The sequence below is a fragment of the Microchirus variegatus genome (assembly GCF_963457635.1).
Source record: "Microchirus variegatus genome assembly, chromosome: 20".
NCBI lineage: Eukaryota > Metazoa > Chordata > Actinopteri > Pleuronectiformes > Soleidae > Microchirus > Microchirus variegatus.
In genome coordinates, this window is record NC_139821.1 from 21,228,556 (window position 1) to 21,248,400 (window position 19,845).

General features: G+C 41.3%; 4 protein-coding genes across 9 annotated transcripts in view; 3 read left to right on the forward strand and 1 right to left on the reverse strand.

Annotated features, from left to right (window-relative positions):
• Window positions 1-1,074: 1,074 nt before the first annotated feature.
• On the forward strand, window positions 1,075-4,358 carry brms1 (BRMS1 transcriptional repressor and anoikis regulator; the record flags this gene model as incomplete). The annotated part of the gene is made up of 9 exons (XM_083906845.1): window positions 1,075-1,297; window positions 1,397-1,487; window positions 1,601-1,728; window positions 2,633-2,712; window positions 2,825-2,951; window positions 3,057-3,146; window positions 3,265-3,329; window positions 4,045-4,084; window positions 4,162-4,358. The coding sequence occupies 9 exons, from the start codon at window positions 1,075-1,077 to the stop codon at window positions 4,179-4,181; spliced, it is 864 nt and encodes a 287-aa protein (XP_083762971.1). The 3' UTR covers window positions 4,182-4,358.
• Window positions 4,359-7,072: 2,714 nt separating this feature from the next.
• pfdn2 (prefoldin subunit 2) lies at window positions 7,073-9,241 on the reverse strand. Its single transcript, XM_083906847.1, has 4 exons — window positions 9,138-9,241; window positions 8,248-8,336; window positions 8,031-8,154; window positions 7,073-7,911 (listed from the first exon to the last, which is right to left on the reverse strand). The coding sequence occupies exons 1-4, from the start codon at window positions 9,216-9,218 to the stop codon at window positions 7,720-7,722; spliced, it is 486 nt and encodes a 161-aa protein (XP_083762973.1). The 5' UTR covers window positions 9,219-9,241; the 3' UTR covers window positions 7,073-7,719.
• Window positions 9,242-9,562: 321 nt separating this feature from the next.
• nit1 (nitrilase 1) lies at window positions 9,563-12,480 on the forward strand. 4 transcript variants are annotated; one of them, XM_083906841.1, is made up of 7 exons: window positions 9,563-9,698; window positions 10,298-10,549; window positions 10,643-10,693; window positions 10,966-11,069; window positions 11,194-11,330; window positions 11,479-11,604; window positions 11,923-12,480. In XM_083906841.1, the coding sequence occupies exons 1-7, from the start codon at window positions 9,640-9,642 to the stop codon at window positions 12,187-12,189; spliced, it is 996 nt and encodes a 331-aa protein (XP_083762967.1). In that variant the 5' UTR covers window positions 9,563-9,639; the 3' UTR covers window positions 12,190-12,480. The 4 variants fall into 4 exon arrangements, with proteins under 4 accessions (XP_083762967.1, XP_083762969.1, XP_083762968.1 ...); XM_083906842.1 differs by having other exon boundaries at window positions 9,576-9,698; window positions 10,325-10,549; XM_083906843.1 differs by lacking the exon at window positions 10,643-10,693.
• A 754-nt stretch (window positions 12,481-13,234) lies between these two features.
• Window positions 13,235-19,845, forward strand: part of clcn3 (chloride channel 3) — a 29,329-nt gene continuing 22,718 nt past the window's right edge. For 2 of the 3 annotated variants that reach the window (XM_083906838.1, XM_083906834.1), the window contains exons 1-2: window positions 13,243-13,374; window positions 18,699-18,880. In XM_083906838.1, the coding sequence (XP_083762964.1) occupies window positions 18,718-18,880 (163 nt within the window). In that variant the 5' untranslated portion in view covers window positions 13,243-13,374; window positions 18,699-18,717. Of the gene's footprint in view, window positions 13,375-18,698; window positions 18,881-19,845 lie in introns of all 3 variants that reach the window. The other variant, XM_083906836.1, reaches the window with a different exon arrangement.

The following is a 19,845-nucleotide window of genomic DNA, read 5'->3' on the forward strand; positions in this document are numbered from 1 at the left end:
AAGAGAGCGTCGCTGCTGTGACCGATAACATAATGTATAACTACTCAAACGTCAGATAGTTCAGTATAAATCATTTATGAGTGAATAAAGTGAGTGATGAGCAGAGACGGTCATCCATCCCACCGCTGTGTGCGGTTTCAGTTGTAAGCTAGTGTTGCACTTGACTTCACTCCGCTTTATTTGACGCTAAATTAACGTAAAACAACGCGACAACGAGTCTCTTTAAATTCATGTGGACGTTGTGAGTAACTTTGTCAGCCTCTTACGCACTGCTCTGCTCTTTGTTTCCCTCTAATTTCCGCTACGTTAAACGATTTGACTTCTGACATCACGGAAGCAAGTAGTGGTCAAGCTAGGCGAGGCGAAGCGGTACATCCGGTCAGTTAACAAAATAATAACCCTCGTAACGGAAGTAAAGGAAATGAATAGTGAATATCCCATTTCTTTAATTAAATGTATTCATTTATTTCTTTAAGTGTTAAATACACCCTACACTTAGTAATGCCGTTATTATTGTATAATCATAATAGTGCTACTGGTGTATATGCACTGTAAAACACTATACTGTCATTATTGTGCACAATTGTGTTATTATTGATCTGCTCTGTACTTAAAATATCCTTTGTGCTCTTCCTGGTGTTTTGCCCTTTTTAAAAAGGTTTTATCCATCCATCCATCTTCTACCGCCTATTCTCCACATAAGGGCGCGGGGGGGTGCTGTGCCAATCTCAGCTGACATAGGGCGATAGGCGGGGTCACACCCTGGACAGATTGCCAGTCCATCGCAGGGCCACATATATAGACAAACAACTGTCCAGGTATTTTTTGAATTTGTTCTTTTATGCTAAGAAATGATCTAGACAGAAGTTGCTTTCATAATAAACTCATTTTAGAAAAAAAAAAAATCAAGTTTTAGTGCACAAAGAAATAGACAAGATTCTGTGATCTAATGTTGATCACATGTAAAAAATCCCACGTTCTTTCAAAAAAAAATGTCTAAAACATAATGACATAAATTCCCAGCGTTACTTATTCATGTCTCTGACTGACTTTGTAACCTGTCTGCTCACAGCTATGCCTGCACAGCCTCCTGTGGGGGAGCCAGAGGAGGAGATGGAGGCAGAAGGAGAGTCACAACTCCCCGAGGCCAATGGAGAGTTGGAGGAACTGAGAGAACATGAAGGAAGAGGAGGTGAAGGCGGAGAGGAGAGCATGGACGAGAGAGACAGTGACTTAGATGAGAGTGAAGACGACGAAGAAGACGAAGAGGAGGGAGAAGAAGAAGAAGAGAGTTCGGGTAAAAATTCACTCCATTACAGGACTGTATAAAAATACCCGAGAAGAAATGAAGACACCGTATCTCAGGTTTTGATTGTTTTGTCTTTCTCCTGGGAAGAGATGGACGATGAAGACTGTGAGCGAAGGAGAGGGGAATGTCTCGACGAGATGCTCGATCTTGAAAAACAATTTCACGACCTGAAGGAGAAGTAAGACGAGCCTCGGTGGAGTTAAAAAAAAAAAAAAAAAGTCTCCACTTTCAACACGACTGGAGGGGATGTTTATTGTGTGAAGGACTGACTGAAGTGTTTTCACTCTGTAGGTTGTTTCGGGAGCGACTGAACCAGGTGAAGGTGAAGCTGGACGAGGTGTTGACAGGGCAGGCTGGAGAATACAGGGAACCACTGGCTGCACTGCAGAAGAGCATGCAGATACAAACACAAGTGGCAGGTATGTGGCTGGTGTTTTTCCTTTTCAGTGATCTCGTCAGATCAATGTGTCAACGTGTTGTGTTGTGTTGTGTTTGGACGTATGTCTCTCATTTTAGGATAACAACGACCTACTTTCTCAATATTAAGCACAAGCATTTATGCAGTAAACGTTTCAACGATATTGTATATCACAACCAGTGATAGAATGTTTCACTTGTTCTGTGTAATCACTTGTTTCTGGTCCCATTGGGAGCATTTCCTGAAAATGTCGACTTTTAGAGTGATCTTGCTAACAGACGGACAAACAAACAAAAGCCGGCAAAAAAACATATGCCTGCTGGCCGAGGTCAATAATAATATTTACTGTCTTTCAGAAAAAAATAAGAATAATTTAGAAGATTAACAAAATGCATGAAGGCAGTAACATCTCTACTGTGTTTCCAACAAGATGCAAAACTATACAAGTACCTTTTTTTTTTAGTACCTGGTACTGCCGTCATAGGAAGAGATGTCCGACACAAGAATCAAGCCCAACGATGACTTAACAATCCTAAAAACGTGGTTAAATCTCCAACAATTACCTAAAATCTCAATATTTAACAGAGGAGTCTGGTGTATTTATGCTGTATTTCAGTCCATGGAGGAAGTACTGACCAAATATCTTTAATTAACTGATTCTAATGATTCAGTTCCACTGAAAACAACCACTTTATAAGTCACTCTTTAGTGTGTGTGTGTGTCGTGCAGCTGTGCAGTGTTGACTCCGCCCACTTTGAGTAGGTACAAATTTTGTAGTGGAAAACTAACCGAAACCAGTTCTTTCACTAAGAATGAAAACGGCCTAATCATAATTTGTTAGTTGTGTGTGTGTGTGTGTGTGTGTGTGTGTGTGTGTGTGTGTGTGTGTGTGTGTGTTTCTGCAGGAGTTTACAGAGAAATGTGTCTGCAGATGATCAAACGCAAGCACGAGTGTGAAGTGCAAGGAGCAAGGCAGCACCTGGAGGTAACACACACACACACACACACGTTTGTCGCACAGTATGTAAACTGCAGAACAACACAACGCGTGTAGACGAGTTAATCTGAGCATATACAGGATTGAATGTTTGTTACAGAGCGAGCGCATGTTACTGTTCGATGCCATGAAGACTGAGATGCTGGAGAAGATTCGGAGACTGGATGAGGACAGACAGAATATAGACCTCACCTCAGGTACACACACACACACACACACACACACACACACACACACACACACACACACACACACACACACACACACACACACACACATCCTTTGTTAGTATTTAAATGTCAAATAATGCATGTGGTTTGTTTTTATCTCAGAATGGAGTGATGAGATGAAGAGCAAGAAGTGTAAAAGAAAGAATCTGTTTGGTCGCACAGAGAGAAAAAAGAAAGTAGCTCTGGTCTCAGGTAAAAGTTCTTATTTCTTCATGTCATCTGTTACTTGTTGTTGTTTGCCGTCTGTCACTCTCTGTACCATGTGTTAGTTCTGTTTGTTTGTTTTTAAACACCTATATCTCTCTCACAGGACCTTTCATCGTCTACATGTTGAGAGACATCGACATCCTTGAAGACTGGACTGCCATAAAGAAGGTAATGTCTATTTTCCCCTCACTGAAAGCCCAATTTATACTCCTGCGTAAAGTGCTCTGCGTAGGTTGATATAAATGTATTATCATATAAAAAATAGTTAAGCCTCCATTTCTTTATTAATGCATTGAATGGAAAGTTTGAACATATTGTAGCTTTTTCATGAAATGTAATAAACATAGTGTTTGCTTTTTCATGACATTTGGACACTTTGAAGATATGGCAGGTGTGGTTAGCATTTTAATATTCATAATATTTAACAAGGTATAATAGGTTAACTAGTTTTATTAAAAACTAGAGAGAAATTGATGAGTTCAGGTATTCTGTGTTCAATATGGAGTTTATATGGATACTTTGAACATGTATAAAGTGTAGTCAGCATTATATCATAATATTTAACAGTTATTTTGTTGAATTTATTAATAATTAATTAAAACAGTTCGTTGCAGGTGCAAGTGCGTATACTTTGGGTATATTGGAAAGTTGAGGATTGGACAAGTTCGCGGATATACCCCTTGCTGTCGGCCCCAGACAGCGTAAGCTAGTTAATTGGAATATTAATTGAAAAAAAATGCTTTTACTTCAAAGTTAAGGACATTTCTGTGACCCCAAACTTTTGAACGGTTGTGTACATCGACTGACTGTTGCGTTATTATCTGCTGTTGCATCATCACTACATTTCCCTTGTATTTTTTGGTAACTTTCTGTGCTTTTACAGGCAAAAACAGCTCTGTCGCCGCTGAAAATTAAAGCTGAAAGTAAGTCTATAATTATAATCTATACGTTATAATCACACACGGTGAGCGTGAAGCTTCACACTCTAAATCATCATCAGTTTGTCTTTCAGAGCGGTGATGAAAGGACGCCAGACACACACACACTTGGACTGTTATTGTTTATTCTGCGCCTTTGACGACGGCTATCGTTGTGTTATCTATTGCTATTTAAAATAAGTTTTTAATGATATGACAAACCATGTATTTATAGAGTGATTTATGATGGTGATTAAAATTTTAACCTTTTGTGACACGAGCATGCGCGTGCGTCTGCTTTTATCTTTTTCTAGAGTAGACGTCTTTCAGGAAGTCAGTGTGTAAGAAATAGTGACCTCCGGTGGTGAGACTGCAGTAGTGGAAAACTCACCCGTATCTTTGCCAAGTGTCAGGAAACTGTGGTGGCTGTAGAAACATGGCAGCACAAGATGGCGGCTTCGGTACAGTAAGGCCCTGTCTTAAAGAGAATAAAAAATTATTTATAATCCCTTTAAAAAAAAATCGTTTTTTTGTTTTCTTTTAAAGAGATTATACACTTACATGAACATACTTATTGGAAGTTTCATCAAATTCTTAAGATTCACTTATGTTGCAGTGTTCCACAGGTTGGAAACTGTAGTAAAAGTAATTGGTAGTAAAAAATAGGAAAAATCCCATGGACAATTTAAAAATACAGTGACAGTGGAGTAAAGTATGAGTGTTTCAAACAGCAGGAGACAATTATTAGTTTCAAAAGTATTTATGAACAAAGTGAGGAGGGATCAAAAAGATGTTTTACACGGCAGCAATAAATTAGAAAAACTATGAAGACTGTTTTTCCCTCCATTTTGTCAGTTTCACAGTGCACTCCCCATTCTGTCCCCCTGCCCATCACTCCATCCATCACTCTCTCTGACTGCATGCTGTTGCACAGGATGCCGCCTCTTCCTCGCGTCCTCACAGCTGCTTGCTGAGTTTCCTCGCCTGCCTCTCCTTGGCTTCAAAGGCAGCTTTGGTGTCCATGAGCACGTCCAGCTGCCGGCGGATGTGGGCCATGTCCAGCTGGGTGGCCTCGCACTGCTCCCTCAGGCCGGCCGACTCCACCCTCAGCTGCGTGGCGGCCATGCAGAGCTGCTCGCTGCGCTCGCGGCACTGCGCCTGCATCCTCTTGGCGTCGTTCAGCAGGGACTCCACGCTCAGGACCACTGACTCGCACTGATCGCGAGACATGTTCTGCGAGACGGCGACATGGAAAAACAAAAGCTCTGGATGAGGATAGGAAATACTGACAGGATTTGAAAGTACCAGTGTGTGACATTTTGGAAGGTTAATTGGCAGAAATTGAATGTATAATACATCCGTTTACCGGTAGATCTAGATTCCAACCCTCACCTTTGGACATGAGCTTTGGGTAATGACCGAAAGAATGAGAATACAGGCAGAGAAAAATTAGTTTTCCCGCTGCTTCTCCAGCTGAGGGATCCCCCTTAAAGGAACTGGCCAAAGTGGCTGGGGAGAAGAGAAGGCTGTGTGGACTTCCTTACTAAGGCTACTGGACCCAGATAAGCAGAAGATGGCGATAAATCTGTTCATATAAGTCAGGGGTCTGCAACCTGTGGCTCTTCAGCCCCTTTGCAGTGGCTCCTTGTAGCTTAACATTGCGTTTATTTTTGCAGTATTTCCACGTTTTTCACACTTTCTTGTCGAGACGAAGGCATAAATAATAGGTTTTCAATATTTTCCTGTATTTTTGACGTCAAATGCGACACCAAAACCTCCCGAAATGAAATGTCAACAGTTTTCTTAAATTTCATGACAAATTGTAGTTCTATAGAGTATATATGTATAATATATATTGTGATATTATCTTCAATTTAAGTATCAAATCAAACTGGACCTCAAACTGGAGGCGTGTACACAGTATTGTCCAAGTGGAGGTTTGTCTTTGATTCAAATGTGAGATTTAAGGACTCTGCTTTGTTTCCTGTGGTTTACTGAACAGTCTCTATTGGCAGTAAAACTGCAGCTCTCCTGGAAAACAAGCAGATAATGTAAACCAATAGCTCACGGCACAAATCAAGGGTTTAAAACACTGGTGTGTGGAGCGTGGAGTAGCTCACAGAGGCTTATCGTGGTTTAACTCGTATTTGTTCACTACTCCTGTTTACGTTTTATTAACAGCAAGCTCTTCACGTCGCTCCTTTCTTTATATCCACACAGATCAAGATAATACATGAAAAATGTCTCACCATGGGCTCTAGAGTCAAATTTATCACCAGCTTTGTGGATTTCTTCTCAGTCTCGAGATCCAAACAGTCCTCAGTCTTCTCCAGAGTGATGTCGTCCTTCACAGATTGTGTCCTTATATGCAATTTTATTTTATTTTTTTAAATAAGAAAGTACAACAAGGATTCTCCTTCCTGCACAAATAGTAAACCGACGTTTTACATCTCCTTATTCTTCTCCTGCGTCGTTCCTTCTCTCGGGGAACATTATCTTTTGCCTCTAGACTAGAGGGAGGTCAGGTAATCCACAGAGATTATGCAGTTAGGGAGAGACAGGAGGAGTAAGCTCATTTTGTCTATTTTGATCTGCTCCAGCGCAGCCTAATCAGCCTTTCAGCTTCTGTGGCTGGTCACACACATTTAGAGGAGGACATGTTTAGATTTTAAAAACACAGCCTCCTCTACAGAGGATTCAAGGTCATCTTCCCCCATCAAAAAAAAAAAACGTATAAGGTATAACAGTAAGGTAATCTCGACTGTACGCAGAGTTCTCCTTCCCAAAATGTCATCCTTATAATCTTAAATTTAACTTTAAACAAATTGTTTATATGTACTTTTTCCATTTCCTCACTTCTGTTGCAAGTCTATATTCAACCACCAGAGGGAGACACAGCTCAGCATGTCCATTTTCACACCATCATTCTCGCTGTGACTTAGCAGAAATTTGTTTATGGTGGACTTAACGAATTGAACACAAAACACAACGAAATCACAATCGTGACAAATCTTTAATTCACGGCCATTAACGAAAAACATTTTTGCCCTTACAGGTGAAAAGAGCGGACAGTAACCATCAGGCCCTGGGAGTTAGACTTTTAAATGATTTGTTTGAGTCTTTCTGAAATCAAGCATAATCTACAAATAAAAAAAATGATTATTGGGGATTTTGTGGATACAAACCAGCAGCAATTTCTGCATTAATTGTGTATTTTCCCAGTTGTGAGACGTCTACAGTATAATATCTTGTTTACGAGAATAAGTGTTGTCAAACAGCGTTCCAGAACCTGTTGTCTATTATGCACAATCTCAACCCACACAAGAGTCATATGATATCAGCCTTTATTTTTCAGCAGATAGTCCAAAACCCCCAAATGACAAATTGCAGATTTGCTTTAAAATGAAAAACTATCAGAAACATGATCCAGAGGCTGGATTTAACTGATAAATTCACTGCTGAACTTGTATAGAAGTCTGTTCCAAATGACATCAATACCAAGTGCTCTGTGTTCAGTCTCCAAATCCAAACTTATTCTGTCAAAAGTTCCATTTTTAAACAAAAAATTTCTGACTCCAACTGTGTATTCAATTCTGCAGAAATCATAAGGCCTTACTGTCGCACTATATTATTACAATAAACTAAGACACTAAAACCCCGGCACCGCTTTTTGAGCCGCCTCCTTCGCTGTCCCTGGAAGACGTTGCCGACTGGCCTTGTCCCTGTCCTTCACCCTCTCCCACCAAGCGGATGTTGTAACGTTCCCTGTACTCTGTCAGTTCCCGTCCTTTCGTCTGCATCTGTGTGTTGAGGGACTCGACTATTTTGGAGATCTGTGGGAACAACATTTGAAAAGTGACTGAAATTGTCGTTCAACTCCTGACCTACTACTTCTACTGAAGTAATGATTCAAGAAGCTACTTGTTATTAGTGGATTTAACGGTTACATTACCTGTTCTTTGTTGCTTTCCAACGCTGGTAGAACTTCTTTTACCGTCCTCTCCACCAAAACTCCTCCTATTAGACGAAAGCATTTCCTCGAAGGATCCACGTCCTTCAACGTGTCAACGACTAAGCTAAATGGAACAACAGAAATGTTAATAACTCAAAATGCATTGCAGATAGACACAAGCAGCACCGATAAAAACAAGTGTTTATTTAAAATGCACCTGTGCTCATTGATCTCCATCTCCAACTCTGCAGCTTTGGAAGCCAAGCTGCGTTGTTCCTGGCGCATCTTTTGAAATGTCGCCACCACCTAAAAATACACAAAAAACACACAGTCAGCAACACACATTTATGTCCTTCAGGCTGACAAATTAATCCTTGTTTAAATCAGTGCAGTAACAGCAACGGAGAAGTGAAGAAAAGAAGTAAGAAGAGAGGAAACACTATCATGAACTTAAACAGCCATGAGGGAACACTGGAGACCAAAATCCTACTGGGTGATCAAAACAGGAAGTTAAAGAAGGTAAAAGAGAAATTAAAACATAGTAACAGATAATAATGAAATAGATAAGTGAATCAGTCCTTCAAATAAATAAGTAAGTTAATGGTAGAATAAAAATCATTTGTGTCAGACCCTTAAATTGTATAGGAGTACAAATAACTAATCAATACTACGTAAAAGCCAGGTTAAAAAGTGTGGGTCTTTAAAAATATGAAAAAGGTGTTTTGACTCTCTTGTCTTCACGTAATAAGACAGGGTCGGTGGTCTTAAGTTAAAAATAGCCTATCCCCTCTCCCTTTCACTAAATAACACCATCCTATATAACAAGTGCATATTAATTTAAAGACAGGTGACTGGATTAAAGCGTAAAAGACAGCGGCACAACACACACGCTTGTTTTATATGTAAATATATAATTAAGAGTCTCTTCATGTGACTCGATTTCGCAGCGTTTTGTGGTGAGAGAAGCAGAATGATGGCGATGGGGAAGCTAACGTTAGCATTGCCTGGCTGAGAGTCAGACTAGCGGCTTTAGCTTCGCCCGGCGCGGCTGAGTAACGCAATAGTCATCGCGGGGACCGAAGCAGACTCCGCCGGAGGTGACGGTACCTGTTCGGCCGAAGGACCGGACGGTTTTCCTCCAGAGCTGCCGCTCGGCTTGCTAACCGTGCTGCTGCTGTTGGCTGCCATCTTGGAAGGGTGTTGCTGAGACGGACCCCAGACTGGAAGTGTTGAGGTGGTTCAAGTGAATGCCTGAGTGTAAATTGGATCGGTTTTCTTTCTTCCAAATTAATCCTGACTTTAATCTCACATATCTGACTTTAATCTCAAAATTGTTTTGAGTTTTGTTTCCCCAAAAAATATATACACATGGCGTGGTCATACTACTCTTCCTTATTAAACACATATTTATTTAGTTGCCATTGAAAATGCACCTTTTTAACAACGCAAGCATACATTCTCACCAGCAGGTGGAGCTGGTTTCTTGATAATGTCAAACAGCAGAGAATAAGAACGAAGTCTTCCTGTTTTCAGAGCACTGACCCAAGTGCTTACTAACATTATGGATTAAAGAGGGGACGTGACAGAACCTCAGGGTCACGTTGGATCAATGTTCCGGTGCTTTTTGGGATCATCAGCTTGGAGACTCCGGATCAGGCTGCAGAATAGGTGTGTTTATGATTATTCTGAAGAAGAATTGTGTTGTTCTGACAGCTAAGAGCTAACTGTTTTCTGTTGATTTCTGCAAACTAAAACCACCTAGATGGAAAATAGACAGCAACAATGCAACAGTGGCTTAACTGTCATGACAGAAATGTTTTTTATTTAAAATTATTTCTTTCTTTTTCGCTCTGGGTGCAAACAATGTCCAATATTATACAGTAAATGTCTAACAGTGTAGTTACTCATCAACTGTGGGCCTTTTCCACAGCAGACATTTTAACATAAGAATGGAATAAGAGTTCCATTCTGCTGCTTCAGTTTCAGGAGACTGTTATAAATGCTGACCTAAATGTTATTACAGTTATTTTGATTGTTGTGACAAAATGAGGGTTCATCTTTACCTTATTGTCACTTATGTTCAATTAAATGGAATGTAAAAAAAAAATACGGTTGTAGTGTACTTCGCCACGTTTATTTGGGATTCTGAGAACAAAAATGTGTAAACTTACATCACTACAATTGTTCACATTATCAGCCAACGCCATTTATTATAAAATGGCAAAACGCAGGGCTCATGAATCTACCTCTTGTTTCCTTGTTTGCAGCATCATAATAACCTCCTCTCCACGCAGGATGTCTCACACCCTGGCTGCAGTCTGTCAGGTGACGGCCACCCCGGACAAAGAGGCCAACTTCTCCGCCTGCAAGCAGCTGGTGGAGGAAGCCAAAGAGCGAGGAGCGAGCATGGTCTTCCTGCCTGAAGGCTTCGACTACATCGGATCCAGTCGCGAAGAGTCGCTGTCACTGTCTGAGAGTCTGACAGGAGACACCGTCTCACGCTACACTCAGCTAGCCAGGTAGATATTGACAATAATATTTGCATGAGTTGAGTTAAGCCCTATAAGCTATTTACCACCATGCCTGTGGTGACTTTCCAACCCTGCACACAGTGACTCATTTTACGTCACAACTGAGCAAGCAAGGTGGAAGAAGCCCACAGTGTGAGTAAAGCAAGATGGCTTCATACAGCAGTATTATGAAGCACCCATGAAAAGTTTCACAAGTGGGTAATACCTACATACAGTAGATATTACTTCTAATTCAACACTTAGACCTATTGACTCCTGTTTTTATGAAAGCACTGAAGGTCATGGACAAGAAAGCATTTTCTTATCACCACTGTTGCATTCTTGACAAGTACAATCATTTAAATTTCACCAATTACAAACGTGTGGCTCTTGTCTGAATGTCCCTACTTCCCTTCTCCTCCCAGGAAGTTGGACGTGTGGTTGTCTCTTGGGGGATTTCACGAGCGAGGACATAAATGGGAGACTGACAAACGAATCTACAACAGTCACATTATAATTAATGAGAAAGGTGATTTTTGTATTGTTCACAGACTCTCTGTTTTATCGCACACACACACACACAAATGCTAATTGCACAAATGAATTCATGTCACACAGTACACTGACGTACACCCTCTTGTTGCAACCCCTAGGCGACATTGTTTCAGTCTACAGGAAGTCTCACTTGTTTGACGTGGAACTGCCAGAAAAAGGCGTATCCCTCAAAGAAAGTGCCTTCACCATCCCTGGGTCTTCCCTCGTGTCGCCGGTCCAAACTCCCATCGGCAAGGTGTTTTATCTTCATGTTATATATATATTCCTTGCTAGTTCAGGTGTTACCAAGAAAGTCGAGAACAATCCGGGTTGAATCGTGTTCACTGGTCTGAAGAAAAAATGGAAACATTCTGATCATATGTCGGTCTTTATTTTGTCTATAGGTTGGTTTGGGTATCTGCTATGACCTCAGATTCCCAGAGTTATCGCTGGCTCTGCAAAGACACGGCGCCGAGATCCTGACTTACCCATCAGCCTTCACGGTAGCCACAGGAGCTGCTCACTGGGAGGTGAGTGCAGTTATATGAATAAATAATTAAAGCCCTACTACTACTAGCCCTACGCTCTAACATGAAATGAGATTTTAACCCTCTGATTAGTGTCAATATTCAAATAAATGACTACTCGGAGGACATCGGTTGAGGAGGTGATCTCTAATGTGTCCTGGGGAAGATCGTGTTCATTTGCATTCAGGCCTGAAACTTAGCACTACTTGCATGTGATGGGATCAGTCAAAACAAAACTTAGTACCAGGTCTAAACAGGAATAAGAGATATCAATGTCAACCAGTAGAAATATACTTCATTTTAAACAATATTTATTTACAGGTGTTGCTCCGCGCCCGAGCCATTGAGACCCAGTGTTACGTATTGGCGGCGGCGCAGGTCGGTCAACACCACGAGAAGCGTTCTTCATACGGTCACGCCCTAGCAGTGGACCCCTGGGGTGAGGTGCTGGGTGACTGTGGACGGGAGAAACCAGGCGTGGTGCTGGTGGAGATCGACCTGGACAAAGTCAGCAGCACAAGGAGAAACATGCCGGTGCAGCAGCACCGCAGAGACTCGGACTTCTACGACAGTGTTGAGAAAACTTGACGAGACAAGAGTGTCCACTTTGAAAACGTTTCCGTTACAATCAAATCATTGTCTAATTAGTTCACACAATGCTGATTAAGCTTATCTCATGTCACTCGGTGACAATCCTCCACTTGCACACAGGAAGTGATTTGTCTGAGACGGACTCAAAATGGCCGTATAGTAAAGTGAGACGACTGCAAGTTGGATGACGGGGTCGCCTCTGTGTTGGGTTTTATACGTTTCTGTCATATTGTATCGTTTCAAATGTTGAAATGACTAATGCATCAAAGAATAAATAAATATATATCAGATAAATTAAATTCAATTAGATTGAGGTGATTGTCCTGGCTGAGCTGAAAATCAATAATATTTTACTCACACTCCTCACTTTACGGGATCAAAAAGGGAAGTTTAGTGATGAGTTTGAAAATTGGCCAAAATCTTCATCAACTGATGGTAGTTTGGGTCAGTAAAAGCATGTAAATGGTTTGATTAAAAAAAAAGAAAAAAAAGCTGAAAGACCACTGAGCATGACTACTTTTACTTCTAAAACTGAAGTACATTTTGCATCAGGAAAAAAACTTGTAAGTACAGTAAATGCCATAAACTTGAAGACCTTGAGTATTATTATAAACATCTACCAAAGTAATTTTCTGGTGACACTTCTATAGTTTATAGTTTTATAGTTTTTATACAACTTTATACAAGGCTGTCAGGGTTTATTTTTTCACAGCCTTGCAATCTGTGGCGCAATGCTGCCATCTGCTGGACATGACTTTACTTTAATATTTTATGAGTTTTATATGAACCATAATAGTAATTACAACAATAAGTTAGCTGTATTTGTAAACCACCTCTACAAAAACAGTGACATTTGAACTATGTCAACTATGTGTCTATACAATCCCTGACTTCTGTGGCAGCATAAATGTGGTATTTTACAACATTTTTTGATTATTAGCATACAGTATATCAGTGAGTAGGAGCGAACGTGCCATCGGTATTCATGAAATCCGCCAGCGCACGTCAGTAGCGTACTCCCGTCATGCCTTTCGCTGTGGACCGAAAACAGAAAACACCATCATGATGATGATGAAGAAGGAGAGAGTCAGGAAACTGAACCGTGTTTTTTAAGAAAATAAAATAAAAAAACAGGATAAGGATGAATTGTTGTGTCCGAGCTGGAATTGAGGCATCAGGAAGGTACGTGGTTGTGATGTGTGTGTTTGCTTTCTCTGTTGTGCACATATTAATGTGTGTAGCTCGGCTAACCTCAGTGTGTCAGTGTGAGTGAATGCATGAAGCGCTTCGCTATCTGACGCCATCGGTCTCTGCTGTCACTGTTTCTTCACATGTTGTGAACTCGCACCTCGAATTTTTCATGTCCACCGCTGTCAAGAAATGGCAAGTGCTAACTAGCTAGCTAGTAGCCACCTTGTAGCCCAGTCTGCGGCTAACGGTGAGATTACCCTGTGTTAGCTTGTGTACATGTCTGTTGACATTTTGGAGTTGCATTTTATTTTTGGCGTTTTTTTTAGACCCAGGCCTTTAGTAGCTAACAGAGACTGAAACTGCTGCAAATACAGTCATCTCTACGTTCATTTTTTATCGCGTAACACAGACTTAACGTGGAAAAAACACGGCTAGCTGCTGAGCGTATGCCGCTGTCACAGTAAACCAGTCTACCTTTCCACCACTAGCACTGAACACCATAGTCCACAATCACATCTTTATGTAAATAGACTTTATATTGAGCATAAAACTACAGCACGACTAATGCGGGATTTACGGAGCCGATACTCGATACCAGCAACGATCCGATATTGGTCGAAATCACTGGATCAAATATAAGTAACATAAACTTAAAATTCAGTACGTTTCTAAAACCTGAAATACCAAATACATTGTTGTTGAAAGGAGAATATAGATGCAACACCATTTTTGACTGTATCATGTTGTGTTGCAGGTAGTTATTACCCCATGGGAGCAGAATATTTGATACGCAGGTGCTGCATTCCAGTTGTAAGTCGGAATTCTGGAAAGTCGGGACAGAGCCCATCCAAACAAATGGCAACGACGACATAATTTCACGCCATAACATGAAAAACAAGTTGTGATAAAATTGCTGTGTCTAAAACAACTCTACACGCAGAAAAGTAAAGTTTATAGCCTATTCATGTGACTCCATGGGAGCCGCCATTATTCTCCGACGTCATTTTGGTGAAGTCGGGGTAGGTCGATCAGCCCCGACTTCGCAAGTAGGAGGTCCCACTTCGACAGGCATTCCAGTGCACTTTTTCTCGTTGGAGGTAGGATAATAAGTCCTAAGTCCAACTGGTTTGGATGGGCTCTGGAACGCAGCAAAAGTCACCAACCCCGTCTTGGGATTCCAAGATGGCTGCCACTCGAACAAACACTGCTACCTTTACTGTTAAAAAGGGATGGTGAACTGTTTTGCATATTGTGCGATGTGTTGTCCACGTTTGGGGCTAGCGGTGTCGGAACGTAAACAAACTATGTGTTGTCACTGTGAAGTCACTTATTAGCATGCTTAAAAACATTAAAGAGAAGGGGATTTACCAGGAATCCACACAGTTGGTGTAGCACTTTTGCAGCAAGAAGATCCGGGTTCAAACCCCGGTTGGAACAAGGGCCTTTCTGCATGAAGTTTGCATGTTCTGTGTGGGTTTTCTCTGGGTTCTCTGGCTTCCTCCCACAGTCCAAAAACATGCAATATGGGGATAAGGTAAATTGGTCACTCTAAATTGACCATAGGGATTTTCTCTCCTGGACTGAGTTTATTCTGGGCAGGGGTTAATTTGGTCTGTTACACTGGCAATCACGTAAAACCCCAAAAAAGTAAAACTTCAAGCACTGGTTCCAGGTCTAGGAAAGTTCTCTCTGTCTCCAGCACTCAAATATTTGCTTTGTGACATATTTCCAGTGACTAACAGAAACAAGATAGACGGCCTGTCCTCGTCATTTACCGCAGTTAAGCATAAACCTAAGTAAAACCAAGTAAGATCAGACTACATAGCAGTGGTCAGAGACTGGTCAAACCAAAGACACAGCAGTAGCATGACTTATTTGATTTGCCTTCATGATTAGTGTAATCAGAGCCCCTGATTGTGTTAGGTTTGCCTGAAGTATTTGCTTCCATTTCATTAGGCACATTCATGTTTTAAAGTGTGTGTGTTACCGATGACACTCTTGTGTTGTAGTGCAGTGAAACCTCCCCGTTATGTTGAATTTGATGTGCAGTGGACGTTTAGTTACAAAGCGATCCATGTATTGACCATTCGCTGCCTTTTGAAAGATGCGTATCAACTTACTGGCCCCCCGTCTCTCAGTAGAAGAGAGTGTAAAATGCTGAATCACATTCCAGCAACAGTTTCCTGGGCAACGCCTTCGTAGTGACCATCCAGAAAAAGATAAGGCCTCATGTTGCACAATTTGCTGTGCAAGATCAACAGACCCTGCAATGTGGCCTTACCTCACCTCACGCACCCCTGCCTCTCCTCAGCTTAGCCGCATCCACAATGAAACTGTGCATGGTCGCTGGTTAGAAACCCATGGAAAAACACAAGCTTCTTCCCCATGATTGATTTTATTATTTATTTGTTTTGCCAACAACAAGGAAGACATGGCCCATGTATGTTGCAGAAAATGTGTCATAATTATGGCTATCACATGTCAGCACCAGACAGAAGCAGGAAGAAAGACGAGACGTCTTATAAAAGCAGGCCATTGTAGAGAGGCTCAGCAGCAGCAGCAGCACAGACTATTTGATATCAGATCTGTCTGAAAATATACACAGTTTGTAGTTGTGCTGTTTACCTTTAAACCTCAAAGTCTAAATCATGATGACTCAGCATTGTAAGTCGATGTCAAAGGGCAATCACATGGGATCAGCCTCGCAGCTCTTTGCCCTGACGTTGACTGTGCAGACGAGCTTCATTGGATTTCCTGGCCATGCTGATTCAATAGAGCTCAAAGGGAAGTTGTGTCTTGTGATTGTTGGCTGAAGGGGAAAGTTTCTCTGTCCTATTTGCCTCACACATTATAGATTTTGTGCCAGGGAGGATTACCTTTTATTAAGTTTCACTGTCGTCGTTTGCAGGAGGCTTCTTTGTATTTTTTTGGTTAGCCTGTTGTTTTACTGTCATAACAACGTGTCCTGTGTTATCTGGTAGGGGTGAACGACTCTCTGTGCAAAAATCATCTCAAGTAAAAGGGTTTAATTGGCAATGTTTGTATTTTATTTGGTTTATTTTCCTAGTCTGCAGATGCAAACTGTCATTTAAATTAATCAAATATGCTAAATGAATACTTTTTAAAGGTCCAGTGTGTAGAATTAGTGACATTGACCATTAAGACTGTATAGTGCTTACTCCTTTCTTTTCCCAAGCACATTCAGGAACTATGGTGGCCCTCACTTACCAGAAAGGATGTAAACACTATTTCACAACTCTGCTGTTTCCTCCTTCATCAGATTTATGTGAACGGAGCTGTTCTGTTCTGTTATGTTAACGTAGTAAACAAGATGGTAGGATAGTGGCCTCTATAAAGCAAGACCCGTGCCTTAAAGTACATACAAAAGGCCCTTAGGCAAAGACAACCTTCACAGTTTTATGAACATTTTTTTTTTTTTTTTATTAAATTTTATTTTTAGGAAAAAATAACATCAGGTATGAAAGCGAGGAAATCTGTTTGGCCTGGGTGTTTTTCCATAGATGATACTGGAGTCAAGTGCAGCATGAGACTAGAGTGAGGATCAGTGAAGCTACAGCTGTGGAGCACATTAAATGTCTGTCTTCCTTTTTATTCCTCTGTGATTCATCATTGAACCTCTGGGCTGATGGTTTTAAAAATATCTCCAGGTTATCTTTCGTTTTCATGCACCATCACAGTGTCATTATTGAGCTCAGTTAGTGTGGTGGGGGTCGTTTTAATTCAGATCCATCACTGTGCCTACTCGCTTGTGGTTACATATTGAAGTGTAGTGTCCAGGTCTTCCACAGGGAGGCAGACTTTAAGAGCAGGTGACGGGCCTTGTGTTGATGCTGTTTTTGGCTCTCCTATCATGTGCATTAGTTTTTCATTTGAACAGAAGTGTTTTTGGTTGTTTTACCTTGATTATAAACAAGGAACTTTCTTCGTGGAGCTCAAAATAGGTGAAGCTGTCAGCAAACCAAACAAACATGCAACTTTACAAAGTCTTTCATTCTCTCTCTGCAGTCGGTATATTGCAGGAGAGGAACTGTCTGCGAGGAGTCTTCACGGCCAGGGAGTTGGTAATGAGTGACAATTAGCTTTATCAGCTGCTTAAATACGTTATTTTTGACCGTGCTTAATTACATCGTGCCTTTGGCAACAAAGTGGGCGATTGTGTGTGTGATATCACCATTTTAGTTGCATGGCAGGGAGCACTAGACAGTGAAGACACTATGGTCTGCTGTTAGCTTTAAAGGGAGGGCCACCAGCACGTACTTGGGTGTCAGACCGAAGTCTTGCATTGTGTCTTCTCCAGGGGATGGCGCTGCTTCCTCTTCTTATGTCCTCTTCTTGGTCTTCTTCTGTAACGCTGTCGCTAGGATTTTCTGTCATCATTTTCTCTTTTGGCTCACTCTCAATTCTGGTGTGTTGACTGTGCGTGCAGTGCCTCCCCACTGCTCGTCTTACATCTTGTGTGTCAACTTTGGTTCACAACAGCACTGTTTCTCTCATTGTCATTGGCTGTTTGGGTTGTCTGTCAAAACGTGGATGAAATGAGTTCTATCAAAGTTATATCGAGGTAAATTGTGATATCACAATCGTGTTATCGCCCAGCCCACCAAATTTTAAATGTCCCTGCCGATTTGTGCACATTGTCTGATCTTCTTCTTCCTCTAATTTCTGGCAGGGTAAACACTGCGAGAGGCTCAGTGCTGCCCCTACACAGTTCAAAGTTCTCAATTCAAAGCTCTTCGCAACAGATTTTCACCAAAGTCCTTACTCTTTCCTCCACCCTCAGCCCTTTTGACCCCACCAGTCATCTTACTCTTCCAATAAGTTCCATCAGGCTTTAAACAGCACATTCATAGACTTAAAATAATGTAAATACAGTACATACGACTAAAATCCTGAATATGTACTGGCACAGTCACAATAGCAATGATATTAAACAGCTACAACATAAAAGGTGAAAGCTAGTTTAACAATCACATGTCAGTAAGTGTTTGAATGCTTATAATACATTGTGAGTAACTTTCTTAAATTGAACCTGCAAACAGAAGGGGGAAAACAGCTGTAAATCCTGATTTCAAGACATCAAGAGGGGATTTCCTCGTCTAGTTGTCATGTGATTGAAACAATATTTGGGAATAGCAAAGTAATAATTAAACACTTATTCTAAAAGCCTCTAGGGAGAGGAAGTAGATCAGGTTCTCACAGAACATGAAGATGCACTACCCAGAGTATCATACTCTTTCATCCTTCTCATCTCCTGTCCTCTTCTTATATCCCGCCCTGCCCTTCTTATCGTGCAGGGCACTGGCGTGTTGCTAAATGGAGTCGAAGCAGCTGTACCACAGAGGTTACTGCAGGAACAGCTACAACAGCATCGCCAGCGCCAGCAGCGACGAGGAGCTGCTGGATGGAGCTGGCGTCATCATGGACTTCCACACCACTGAGGACGACAACCTCCTAGATGGAGATGCCGCCTCTCCAGGTAGGGAGGCAGTTTGATCGCTCACTCAAAATCTGGATGAAGTCTTCTCAAGCTTTCCTTTCCTGACCCAGGGTTGGCAAACCCCCGGCCTTCACTCTTCAGTCAGATATGTTCTGTGAACTCTCACTCAGCTTCCATCATGCTCTAATCTTATCTCTTTGTCATATTGATCCTCACCCATCAGCTGCTCTGAATACTCCTCTTGTTGCACACTTCAGACACCTGCTTCCCTGCAAATGATCATCCTGCTCCCATTTTTTTTTTTACCTTTCAAGCCTCACAGGTGGTTATAAATGAATAAAGAACAAGTGCAATACCCGCACCTGCATTTATTGAAATGATTTCCCAATCCAACCCATGTGACTCATATCCCGTCTTAAAGTCTATGAATACAATGCTTTATAAACATGTGTGAGGCTCTCTGAAGTGGTTTATTAGACCCACAGCATTAGTCTTCTTTTGTCTATCTTGTCTTGTATCATAGCTGTGATGCTTGTTTTATAAACATTACGTCATATTCGCTCTTTTGCCTGCTCCTCTCTCCTGGCTCGGTGTGGCCTCTCTCTCGCTTTACATGGATCTTTTTGTCAGTGCGCATGTTAAAGACTGATGCAGTGGTGGTGGTGTTGTGAACTATCAAGTTAGTTTGAATGTGCTACATATTAATGATGCAGTATTTATGGAATATGTTGGAACTACAGTTGATAAGGTAGCTTTTCTTCTCACATGTCACTCACTCATTCAGAAGCTTGGTGGTGCTGTTGCTTTTTGCTGTTGTATCTGTTGTCAACATCAACGTCTGATCTGCAGCATCCACTGTTCATTCGTCATTGACTGGTTTGGTTATTATTATTATTATTATGCAGATTCTGCTCTTTCTGAAGTTTCCCAGTTTCTTCATCTGCGACATGCAGCCGATCCAACAGTAAACATACCACTGCCACATATGCCACTGGCTATACTGG

Coding starts and splice junctions, on each gene's coding strand:
- pfdn2 (XM_083906847.1), bottom strand. CDS start 9,218: ATGGCAGCCAACAGCAGCAGCACGGTTAGCAAGCCGAGCGGCAGCTCT. Junction 8,337..9,137: donor CCGGTCCTTCGGCCGAACAG/GTACCGTCACCT, acceptor GTGTATTTTTAG/GTGGTGGCGACATTTCAAAA. Junction 8,155..8,247: donor ATGGAGATCAATGAGCACAG/GTGCATTTTAAA, acceptor TGTTCCATTTAG/CTTAGTCGTTGACACGTTGA.
- nit1 (XM_083906841.1), top strand. CDS start 9,640: ATGTTCCGGTGCTTTTTGGGATCATCAGCTTGGAGACTCCGGATCAGG. Junction 10,694..10,965: donor AGGTGGAAGAAGCCCACAGT/GTGAGTAAAGCA, acceptor TTCTCCTCCCAG/GAAGTTGGACGTGTGGTTGT. Junction 11,331..11,478: donor TCCAAACTCCCATCGGCAAG/GTGTTTTATCTT, acceptor TTTTGTCTATAG/GTTGGTTTGGGTATCTGCTA.